Source organism: Staurois parvus, unplaced genomic scaffold (genome assembly GCF_062004578.1).
Source record: "Staurois parvus isolate SC_StPar_1 unplaced genomic scaffold, SC_StPar_1.0 ptg000450l, whole genome shotgun sequence".
NCBI lineage: Eukaryota > Metazoa > Chordata > Amphibia > Anura > Ranidae > Staurois > Staurois parvus.
This window is the reverse complement of record NW_028318246.1, coordinates 4606061-4619154: the sequence shown is the minus strand read 5'-3', so window position 1 is coordinate 4619154 and position 13094 is coordinate 4606061. Positions and strand designations below refer to the sequence as shown.

The 13094-nt window shown below is 41.3% G+C and overlaps 1 protein-coding gene across 1 annotated transcript in view; it reads left to right on the top strand.

The window, feature by feature from the left end:
• Positions 1-13094, top strand: part of STXBP3 (syntaxin binding protein 3) — a 110417-nt gene that overhangs the window by 82056 nt on the left and 15267 nt on the right. Inside the window, exon 16 of the mRNA XM_089688699.1 lies at positions 1062-1147. Within this exon, the coding sequence (XP_089544825.1) occupies positions 1062-1147 (86 nt within the window). The remainder of the gene's footprint in view (positions 1-1061; positions 1148-13094) is intronic.

The following is a 13094-nucleotide window of genomic DNA, read 5'->3' as shown; positions in this document are numbered from 1 at the left end:
ATTGGCAAGTAGGGTCAGTGCATTCTTGGGCAAACTTCTCCACGAAGATCAAATGGGCATTGCACCCACATGTACCCTGTGTCACTTGCTAAAGCAATTGGACTCTGTCATATATTCCAGTAGATTCTTCTCCCAACATCTCTCGCTCATGGATATTATCCACAACCCATTATTCACTTCAGCATTATCAAGTCTTTTGGCTTTTGTGTTGTGGCCAACCAAAGGTACTAAATATTTACGTTACCTTTTTTCTCTGGGATGGATCAAGTCATTTACATAACTTAAAAAGCACTGGAAACTCCCCCCATTCAGAAATATTAAAATTTTCATCAGATATCACGCTTTCTACATATGCTCCTTAAACAGATCACAACCTCCCCATTGCATCTAACTCCATTTGAAAGCAGATGCAAAAATCTCCCCACAGTCGATGAGCTTAATATCTCTTAAGATGTGTACATGGCCCTCGCCCCTCCTAGATCTGAAAATAAGCGCCAAAATATCCTTAATTGGGAATGAAACCTAGGGGAATCACTTGATATTCCAGATTAAAACAAAATCTGGTTATCAATGGCCAAATGCTTCATTAATATCTTTGCACTGGAGATTGCCCCGGAAGTGCTGTTCTGCTGGTACATGACCCTTGAACAGGTAGCTGAATAAGTGCCTCTCCTGTTTGTTTTTGAGGGTTTGGAGCCCAGGGTACTTTACTTCACATTTGCTGGCAATGCCCAAGAGTCAAGAGATTGTGGCTAAGAATATATAACCCAATTTGCTTGATCTTTAACAAAAATCTAACTCTCAATCCATGGGCAGCACTGCTTCATAGGCATGTCTGTGATCTTACTAGCTCAGAACAAAAACTAGTTTCCTTCATTTTAGTCACTCGCCAACAAAATTGGCAAGACCAGGAGGCCATCTTCCATTAACTTTATGGAGGTGAAGCAACAAATGAGTACCATGCATGCATTTTTGTAAAATAAAAGAGCTATTAAACTATGTAGTATTATCAGAATTGGCAATGGTTTTACCTTTCATCTATTTACATTAAATTGGTACAGGACAATATTGAGAACAAGTTAGACTCCAGGGAGTGGCCATACTGTTCTGAGTGCCCTTCAGCTTGGAATGGTTCTGGGGCAGTCAGGTAAGTGAAAGTTTATATCATTCCATTTAACAGGACCCTTTTTTAATTTTTTTGTGTTACAATTGCCTTTGTGGAATTTAATACAAGGTATATTGAAGCTTTAGAAACCTGATGAGTGTTACTATTATTCACAATCATATGAAGCACATAGCTTCAGTGCAGACTTATATTTCATTCTTGTGCAGTCTCTGCTATTGTTAAGACTTAGAACCATTTCATATGAACTTCATATAAGTAAAGTAATGTAAAATATAGTGTAGTGCTCCTAAAACATATTAAAAAAAAAAGTTGTGTAAAATAGTTATGCTCAACATCTCAACCTAAATCAAGATTGTTTATACCAAACAACCACAGATAAACTGTGTGTCTGGGAAAAAAAAAAGTTAATGCCGACAGGTATCATTTCTAATCTCATTAATTTAAAAAGAAAAAACAAAAACATACAAAACATATAAATGCGCCCATTAAAAATATCAAGTCATGTCTAAGGACTAATGGAATATTTCTGATCTGTACCTGTACTTCTAACTTCCATGTATTGAATTAATCCATACCCAAATCATTCACTTACGAATATTGAGAGCTCTCAAGAGTAAAGGGACAGCAATAAAAGATAGGAAGAGTTTTTTGTTTTGTTTTTTTGTTTTTTTTCTTTTTAATTAATGAGATTTGTAATGATACCTGTCTGCATTAACCTTTTTTTTCCCCAGACACAGTTTGCCTGTGGTTGTTTGGTATAAACCAGTGGTCTCCAAACTGTGGCCCTGCTTTTTTCTGGCCCACTGACAACAACAATGGGGCAGCACTCCTCCCACTGACACCAATGATTGGTCATTCTTTCCCCCCCATTACTAAAGATGGGGCACTATTCCTCCCATTGACACAGATGGGGCACTATTCCCCCCACTGATGCCAACCATGGGACACTATTCCTCCCCCTATTACCAAAGAGGGGACACAATTTACTCCCACTGACACCTGGATATTTTTCACTCTCACTGGCCACATTCCGGCCCCCTAAAGTTTGGGAGGGCCGTAAACAGAGGGGGGTACAGTTGCAGACGGAGGCATTGTCCTGCGTGAGTGCATTTTCTGCTGGAGTGCAAAACAGCAGTTAAACACCTGATCATGTCCTCTGCTTTTTTAAAGGTAAATGCTGTTATGTTATCTCCACCTTAAACTGTCTCCCTGCTATGCACTGACGTTCTGCAAACTTAGGGTAAATGCTGTTATGTGATCTCCACCTTAAACTGTCTCCTTGCTATGCACTGCCTTAACGCAAAACTCAGGATAATTAGTCCTATATCTTTTTGTCTGTGGTGATTGATTCTCACCTCCTTTGCCTTTCTGTAATCAGAGAATCAATCATCTTTTATGACTTTGGCCTGTGGCTGGTCTGGTTTTGACCAAACTCCCCCCAAATTCATGTGATCTTTATCCGTTCCTAATTGGGATCATCTCCCTACAAATTTAGACCAGCCTATAAAGGAGGTCACAGACGGGGTGCATTTTCTGCTGGAGTGCAAAACAGCAGTTGAACACAGCAGTTTAACTAAAGCAGGATAACTCAAGCATCAGGAAGAACTCTACTGAATGCTGGATGGACTGCAAGCAAACACTCTGGGAAACATATCCTACAAGTTTGATTCCCACTCAATCTACCTTTTTAAAATGCCCCCTGTACTCTTTTCATATTACTATCCTCTGCTCTCAAAATCTCCTTCCTTTACCCCTCTGCTCCACCCTCAAAGCTTATACATATCACCCTCACTTCTACCATCTCCCTACTACTGCTCTCATCACCTCCTGCTAATACTTTACTCACCTGCTGACCCAAACACCAGGACAGGAAGGCATGTGCACTCATTACAACTGTGGCAGACTGATGACCCCTGAAACCTTAAGCTACATAGTCGTGCACTGGAGTGATTGTGGCGTAAAACCAAATCTCAGCAAGCATTCATCCTATATAAATCTGCTTTCTTAACATACAATTCCTCCCTCCATGCTGCCAAACAAGCCTACTTTGTCACTTTTATTAATACCTTGTCATCCAGTCCTCATTGTCTCTTTATTTTTAACTCTCTACTTTGTCTACGTCCACCAGTAACTCACTGCTTACGAGATTGCAAATCATTTCAAAAACAAGATTGATGCATTTCATAGGGGCCTCTCCGCTACACAGACATCTATTCCACTTAGCATACCTTATACTAAACCTCCCTCAACACTTTCCTCTTTTGACCTTGCTACTACTGAAGAGGTCACTAAAGTTTTTTCAGAAGCCTGTCTCATCATGTGCCCCCTGGATGCTGTCCCCTGTCCTCTAAAGCATGCACAAATCAGTCCCATACGTAAAAAGCCCTCACTAGACCCCACCAATCTGAACAACTTAAGACCCATCTCCCTGCTCCTGTTTAAGCGTTCTAAGACTTTAGAGGTAGTCTATAATTGCCTGAGCTCCTACCTCACTGACAACAACCCTCTTGAAAAGTCTGGCTTTCGCTTACTACACTCCACTGAAACTGCCCTACTGAAACTCCCTTATGATTTACTAACTGCTAAAACCAATGGCCACTATTCCATACTCTTACTACTTGACCTCTCTGTGGCTTTTGAACATTGCTCAGTGCTCCTTCAGCATTACCTATAATGCTGCCTCCTTTTCTTCACTCCCCCTTTCTGTAGGGGGTTCCTCAAGGTTCTGTCCTTGGACCCCTACTTTTCTCCATCTACACCTCCTCCCTTGGTCGCTTGATAAACTCCCATGGCTTTAAGTACCATCTCTATGCTGATGACACACTATCTATCTTTCTACTCTTCACCTCACCCCTTCAGTCTCCTCTTGCAATACTAACCTACTAAGTGACATGTCAGCATGGATGTCACTCCACTTCCTCAAACTCAATCTTTCCAAAACTGAGCTCTTAGTATTTCCCCCAGCCCGTGCCCCCTCCCCTGACTTCTCCATCAAGATCAATAATACAACCATCAGTCTCTCCCCTCATGCCAGGGTACTAGGTGTAATCCTGGACTCCCATCTGTCCTTTCAGCCCCAAATCCAATCACTGTCCAAATCTTTTAGACTTCACCTCTGCAACATCTCCAAGATACGCCCGTTCCTAACCTCGGAAACCACTAAGCAACTTATTCACTCCCTTGTTATATCTCGCCTTGACTATTGTAACTCCCTCCTCATTGGCCTACCGAATCGCAGGCTATCCCCTCTTCAGTCTATCATGAATGCTGCTGCCAGATTTTTCAACCTTACTAACCGTTCTGTATCTGCCACCCCTCTCTGCCAATCCCTCCACTGGCTTCCCATTGCCCAACAGATAAAATTCAAAACATTAACAATAACTTATAAAGCCATTTATAACTCTGCCCCAAATTACATCAACGATCTTGTCTCTAAATATCACCCAACCCGCACTCTCCGCTCCTCGCAAGACCTCCTTCTCTCTAGCTCCCTTGTCTCCTCCTCCCATGCTTGTCTCCAGGACTTTTCCAGAGCTTCCCCCATCCTCTGGAACTCTCTACCCCAATTTATCAGACTATCGCCTACTCTGCTCACTTTTAGGCGATCTCTGAAAACCTATCTCTTCAGGGAAGCCTATCCTGCCCTCCGCTAATAATGGAATCTTCTACTCTTCCAACCAGTTCATCCCCCCACAGTTACCTTTTGTACCACTAGCCCCTCCCTCCTAGATTGTAAGCTCCAAGGAGCAGGGCCTTCCTATCCCTCTTGTATTGAACTGTATTGTTGCTGTATTGTCTCCTGTTTATATTGTAAAGCGCTGAGCAAACTGTTAGCGCTATATAAATCCTGTATTATAATAATTTATAACTCTGCCCCAAATTACATCACCAATCTTGTCTCCAGATATCACCCAAACTGTCCTCTCCGCTCCTCCCACGACCTCCTGCTCTCTGGCTTCCTTGTCTCCTCCTCCCATGCTTGTCTCCAGGACTTCTCCAGAGCTTCCCTCATCCTCTGCAACTCTCTAGCCAAACTATCCGACTATCGCCTACTCTGCCCACTTTTAGGCAATCTCTGAAAACCTATCTCTTCAGGGAAGCCTATCCCGCCTTCAGCTAATAACGGAATCTTCTATTCCTCCTACCAGTCCATCCCCCACAGTTATTACCTTTTGTACCACCAGCCCCTCCCTCTTAGATTTTAAGCTCCAAGGAGCAGGGCCCTCCTAACCCTCTTGTATTGAACTATATTGTTGCTGTATTGTCTCCCTTTATATTGTAAAGCGCTGAGCAAACTGTTGGTGCAATATAAAACCTGTATAATAATATTAAAAACTGGCTCTGTGTTTCTATGTTTAAAAAGTTTGGAGAGCCCTGGTATAAACAATCTTGATTTAGGTTGAAGTATTGAGCATAACTCCATTTTGTACAAAGTTGTTTTTTTTTTTTTTTTTTTTTGTTTCATTATTCCTATTGAATGCTCCCTCCCCCCCTCTTTGTAGGAATATGATTATGGGACCTGATAGGATCTTTGTTTTTATGTTCTTCCTCTTAACATGTCTACCCACCCTTATTAAGTTCTCGTTTGCACTTTTTTAGGCAATTTGAATTGTATGTAAAAGTAGTCAACTCCAAAAGTGTTATCTCCATACTCGCTGTAGTTGGGGTGGGTGCTGGGAGTGCCATTTTGTCTTCTTGTATCCTTTCCTGATGGATACCTGGGAGATCATTTACATGATCTTTAACACTATATTATTGCTCCTGTACATTGTGTTGAGCAGATACTGGGTTGTTGGTTTTAATTTCTTTTGTTAATGTTACTGTGTACGCGAGCTGGGGTATGCTGCTAAAGTCCTGTTGTGTAATGATTACCTTTTTATAAATGTGCTATAAACTATACAAGTAAGTACACTGTCCCTTTTTTAAGAACCCTTCATGTAGCTCTCCAATATATTATATTAGAAAAACCCAAGTGCTAGTGCAAACTCAACAACTGTGCCAGATCACACATTTTAAACAGATTCATGTGTCCAAATATAGTCCATATAAAATTTGTTGTGCTTCACACTTCATAAAAATGTGCTCTTGTACAAAATCTTGCTGCCAGTAAATAAATCCATCTCTACTGTAAAACAACCTCTGTGCCCCTTTTGCATGGAAGCTCACCTCCTTTGGTGGGCCCCTCCTTTTTTTTTTTTTTTTTTTTTTTTTTCCCTCTCCTCTTAGGCAAGATCAGTCACATTTGTTTTCCTCCTATGGAGATTCTATGTAAGAAGGCACTTTCCTGCTCCTCGGTTGCTCTCACCATCCAGCTAATTTAACTGGTCTGGTCAGAACTCACAAGGAAACAAGGAAACAAGGAAACCCACATAGTATGTACTATCACTTTTATTTAAAAATTATATGATATAATGCATTCTCAGTTTATCAGTTAGAAAGCACTTGTCACAATATGCACTATCGCCAGAAAATCTTTAAATGGCCAGACAAAGGTTGCTACCGTTTGAAAGAATCCATGGGACTATACACGCCAGGGAAAAGAGGCTGTATTATATCATGATACTGGAAAGACTGAGAAGGATTTTGGGAGTGCTACACTATTTTTCATATTCGTTTATTTGCTTTATTTGAGTCTTTTCTGAATTTATATGTGGCAGATGTTGGTAACTACAGCTTCCACTTTTCCAGTTTTTTTTTTTTTTCCTTTCTCTTGTACATCGACCGTAATGGTTTCATAAAACTAGGCAATTTTATGAGGATCTGGCAGAGAACAGATATGTAAATGTACTGTTTTTTTTTTTTTTATATATAATATAGCAGATAAAGTAGCAACAAAGATCTTAATAGGAAAGTCACAAATTCCAAGTTACAATCTGTGTGCTGATACAAAACAAACTCAAAATTGCAAAAAAGTAAATATAGTGAAAATATAAGGAAAGTTCAAAAATGAATAATTTACTATTACAAACATTATTTACAACAGTTCAAGAGCTTCAAAACCTGAAAAAAACAAAGCAACGTTTTAATTGTATGTGGGAAATGTTAGAATTGGCCTGGTAAGCAAGTGGTTAAAGTAATTTTTTGTTTTGTTTTTTCTCTTTAGCTTATGTCCTGAGGATTACATTTTACACTGAAATATTTTATCTTAATCTTACAGTACAGGAAGTCATAGAATAGGGGTTATATGCCGCTACCTTCAGGTGATTGGACACTGGCAGAAACTTTCATTGGAACACCCCCAATGCACCTTCATAAAACCCCACCCACTCTGTGGGACTCCAGGATTTGTTTTTTGCTAGTGTCCTAAGGTGATGGACATCTCATATGGAGAAGTTTTTTGTGAAGTATTTTTTTTTTTTATTCACTACTTTGACACTTCAAGATCCAACTCCTTATTGCCTCATTGCTCAGCAGTTTCTGGATCAGTTACCTTCAATGTACATATTGGCTACCAGACCCTGAAGTAGGTGTTGGCTGCCCTGCAATCTGTGCTTTGTGTAGCAATCATGTGCACAGAGATGGACGCGGTTCAACCATTTTGGCTCCAACCTCCATCTTGGCAAAGGATCATCCATCTTGTACAAACCTATCTCCCCTCATTCTCCCCCTCCCTCTCTGAGAGTCACAGTGACATTTGGTTGGTGTGTGTGCGTGTGTTGGAAGTGTCACAGGCCAGCCAGGGCACAGCAGAGAGCTCCGAGCTATAAACCATCTTTGAGCTAGGTGCCAGGCTGGCTGGGAAGCTGAGCAATCTGGCAGCTCGTGCAAAGATAACCCAAGCCTTCCCCTGAGTTCAAAGACGTTCCAGACGAGTAAGAAACTAGATAACACTTTTTTAAAATCCATTTTTCCCCTATGTCTCATATCTTGGAATATGAGAGACTTGCATAAAAAACAGGCATATCTTCAGATTGGCCACAAGAAGACAAACCTTTTGATATATCACTCTCCTTGGCTGGAGTACATAGGAAAGCAGAAAATTACATCTCTTGAACCATTCAAGTATGTATTTCATATCGCATATCTAACCGTTCCTCAGATGCGTCTGCATATTAATCTACCCGCGGGTGAGACGGTACTTGTGCCTAGGAAAAGATATGAGCTATGAGAGATTTTGGTTCTAGTTTGGGTCTCCGCCCAGACAATCCCTCCCCAAATAAGGCATTGGTCCTTGGCTTCAGAGACACCCCCTGCTGGGGGACTACAAAATAGGCTGTCAGGCCTAAGAGTGTAAGTTGAAGAATTCTCCCATTTAACATCAGAACCAGCTTGGGAGCCCTTTTGCTTTGAAACTTGATCTACTTAACCCAGTGTTTCTTAACTCCAGTCCTCATGGACCCCCAACAGGTCATGTTTTCAGGATTTCCATTATTTTGCACAGGTGAATTGATCAGTTTCACTGCCTTAGTAATTACCACAGCTGTTTCATCTGAGGGAAATCCTGAAAACATGACCTGTTGGGAGTCCATGAGGACTGGAGTTGAGAAACCCTGGCTTAACCCAAGGCTGATTGGCAAGTACTTTAACCTGTTAACCTCCTTTCTGTTACCTGTTTGCTGTTGTTCTATCTATCTATATATCTATATATATATATATATATATATATATATATATATATATATATATATATATATAATTTTTTTTTTTTTTTTGGTTGCATCTTTTCTCTGTAAATATTTTTATTGCACCCTTTTGACCTTTTAGTAATAAATCTTTCTTTCTGAAAGTGTTGAACTGTTTCTATAGCTCGTTAATGCAACTTACGAATTCCTGCCTCTAAAAGAGCGCAACTGTGTCTGCCGGTACATCGATTTGTGGTCCATTAGCTGGACAATCGTTGTGCAGGGTGCAGCTGGGCATGGCATTGTTGCACACGTGACATCGTGGCTTCAGATTGGCTAGTCCTTCTGTCACGAGTTTGGTGAGAAGGTCAGGGGTCTGACACGCAATTGTCACACTTTGGGCAATGGATCTTTTATTGAGTACATGCATACTCACTTTAGCATGTTGTGCAGGAAGTGTCATTTCTGTGGCACCCGGACCCTAAAATCCCCTTTGGAGGTACAGTATCTTACAGAAGTGAGTACACCCCTCACATTTTTGTAAATATTTTATATCTTTTCATGTGACAACACTGAAGAAATGACACTTTGCTACAATGTAAAGTAGTGAGTGTACAGCTTGTATAACAGTGTAAATTTGCTGTCCCCTCAAAATCACTCAAAACACAGCCATTAATGTCTAAACCGCTGGCAACAAAAGTGAGTTCACCCCTAAGAGAAAATGTCCAAATTGGGCCCAATTAGCTATTTTCCCTCCCTGGTGTCATGTGACTCATTAGCATTACAAGATCTCAGGTGTGAATGGGGAGAAGGTGTGTTAAATTTGGTGTTAGCACGCTCACTCATACTGGTCACTGGAAGTTCAACATGGCACCTCATGGTAAAGAACTCTGAGGATCTGAAAAAAAGAATTGTTGCTCTACATAAAGATAGCCTAAGCTATAAGAAGACTGCCAAGACCTTGGAACTGAGCTGCAGCACGTTGACCGAGACCATACAGTGGTTTAACAGGACAGGTTCCACTCAGAACAGGCCTTGCCATGGTCAACCAAAGAAGTTGAGCGCGCGTGCTCAGCGTCATATCCAATGGTTGTCTTTGGGAAATAAATGTATGAGTGCTGCCAACATTGCTGCAGAGGTTGAAGGGGTGGGGGGTCAGCCTGTGAGTGCTTACACCATCCGCCACACACTGCATCAAATTTGTCTGCATGGCTGTTGTCCCTGAAAGAAGCCTCTTCTAAAGATGATGCACAAGTAAGCTGAGGAGCTACAGTTCATTGAGGGGATCATGAATGCCAACATGTACTGTGACATACTGAAGCAGAGCATGATCCCTTCCCTTCGGAGACTGGACCGCAGAGCAGTATTCAAACATAACGACCCCAAAGACACCTCGAAGACTACCAATGCCTTGCTAAAGAATCTGAGGGTAAAGGTGATGGACTGGCCAAGCATGTCTCCAGACCTAAACCCTATTGAGCATCTGTGGGCATCCTCAAACGGAAGGTGGAGGAGCGCAAGGTCTCCAGCATCCGCCAGCTCTGTGATGTTGTCATGGAGGAGTGGATGAGGGCTCCAGTGGCAACCTGTGAAGCTCTGGTGAACTCCATGCCCAAGGGGGTTAAGGTAGTGCTGGAAATTAATGGTGGCCACACAAAATTTTGACACTTTGGGCCTAATTTGGACATTTTCCCTTAGCAGTGTACTCACTTTTGTTGCCAGCGGTTTAGACATTAATGGCTGTGTTTGAGTTATTTTGAGGAGACAGCAAATTTACACTGTTATACAAACTGTACACTGACTACTTTTACATTGTAGCAAAGTGCAATTTCTTTAGTGCATTCACATGAAAAGATATAATAAAACATTTACAAAAATGTGAGGGGTGTACTCACTTCTGTGAGATACTGTATGCCAACCATGACAGGTGGTTTGGTCCCCTCCGGAAACTTGTAGGGTTTCTTTGTGTTTCTGACTGGGTCCTGTTTTTACATGTGGGGTTGTTAATCCGTTCATTGTGTTATACCCCTCTGCTAATGTCTCTGTTATGCTGGTGTTAGGTAATGTTATAACATTTGCTTTGTTCAATTTGGTAGGTCTTTCTGACACAGCATTGCTTCTTGGGTGGCAACGTAGTTGCACTATGCCTTCCAGCTTATAAATTCGCTTGCATTTTCTATTAAGAGCACAAGAAGCACATCTGGTGGTCTCCTGGCAACCTGACGTTCCAGAGATGCAGGCACAGAACATCGGTCAGCATCTGTCCTATCTCCCTTCCCAGACAAGCTAAACCTCATTCTGCATCCATTTCATGAGTGGCCCACGGGGAATGCCCTCATTTTAGCAATGGTAGAGACAAGGTGCAAAGGAGCTAACAAAAAAGGATCTAATAGCAACTCATACTACAGACAAAACTATGGAAAACCAGCAAAACACTGAGGGGGGCAGTACCTGTTCCCCCTACACTAGAACAAGGTCCTATATTGACACAGCACTTCCTCTACTTCTGGCTCCCTCTCAGGCATGCAACAGGCGGCCTGTAAGACTAAGGCAGATTCTACTGCAACTGTGCCTGATTTATTTGGGAAACTCTTGGCCCTTCTAGAAACTTTGATCTCCAGGACCCCAAAGTGCTCTTCTGCCTCTCCACAACTTGAATCTGTTTAAGAGTATGACCCTGAACCTCACTAATCTCTTCAAGGAAGATATGGAAGAAGGTGAGATGGATGCAGAAGATGATCCTGCAAAGGAATTTTCAACTGCTTTTTTTTTTTTTTTTTTGTGGCATAAGCTAAGGCTTCATGCCATATGCGATCTGCTGTGAGTTCACTTATTTAAGTGGTGAATACTATCCTTTGACTAACACCAGCTTCTTCTCTGTCTAAACAAGCTCCTATAGGCACAAAACAGCTGGCGGAGTCCAGAAAGACTTTTCCTTGGCATACACAAATGAATAATGGTTTACATGAAGATTGGACAAATTCTGACAAGGTCTTTATTCATCCAGTACTCTTTGCTGAGTTATATCCTGTTATACAAAAGAAAACAAATGGGCTACCCTAGTACTGGATCCTGACATTTCTGTTTTCAACTAGCATCTCACTTTTCCCTTGCTTTAAGGATTCTGATGATATTTTGAAACTCTATTGAAGATGACATTTGCTCTAGCTGGTCCTTACAGCTGGCTATTGAGGCTATGTACATTTCTCAGACTGTTTGATACATGGGCTGGACAGATTATTAAAGAACACAGTGCTGTTGAGGACCCTGTTCTGCTGGAACAATTACAACTCATCCCTTTGGCGCTGCAATTTTGTGTTGATGCCCTAGAAAATGTACTGCGACAGGGCCTTAGGGTGACACTATTCTCTGTGCATACAGTGCTGTGAAAAAGTATTTGCCCCCTTTCTGGTGAGGTTTTTTTTTTTGCATATTTGTCACACCTAAATTATTCACATCATCAACCAAATTTTAATATAATACGAAGATAACCCAAGTAAATAAAATGCTTTTTTTAAATGATTTCATTTATTAAGAAAAAAAAAGCTGTCCAAACCTGCCTGGCCCTGTGTGAATAATTAATTGCCCTCTACACCTAAAACAGTAACGTATTTGCAGAATTGTTTTAAATCCAGCCGCATTGGAGGGTTTTCGAGCATGAATGGCCTGTTTAAGGTCATGCCACAGCATCTCAAATTTAAGTCCATACTTTGACTAGGCTACTCCAAAACCTTAATTTTTTTTTTCTTTTTAAGCCATTCAGAGGTGGACTTCCTGGTATGTTTTCGGATCAGTGTCCTGCTGCATAACCCAAGACCACAGAATTCTTAGCTCCATAAATTATGGCAAGTCATCCAGGTCCTGAAGCTGCAAAGCAACCTATGATCATCACACTACAACAACCATGTTTGACTGTTGGTATGATGATCTTTTTATGAAATGCTGTGTTAGTTTTATGCCAGATGTAACGGGACACATTTTATTTTTTGGCAAATGTGAGACTAGCCTATTTGTGTTCTTTTTGGTCGGCAGTGGTTTTCACCTTGGAACTCTCCCATGGATGCCATTTTTGCCCAGTCTTTCTTGTTGAGTCGTGAATACTGACCTTAACTAGAGCAAGTGTTGCCTGCTGTTCTTTAGATGTTGTTCTGGTTCCTTTTATGACGACCTGAGAGTTGTTTTGTTGTAATTTTGGTAAGCCAGCCACTCCTGGGAAGGTTCACCACTGTTCACGGTTTCTCCATTTGTGGTTAATGGCTCACTGTGGTTCGCTGTAGTATCAAGGCCTTAGAAATGGCTTTGTAACCCTTTCCAGGCTGATACATGTCAATTACATCTTCTGTTTAAGTAATTTTTTGATTCAACAGGCCTAGCAGTAATCAGGCCTAGGTGTGGCAAGTGAAATT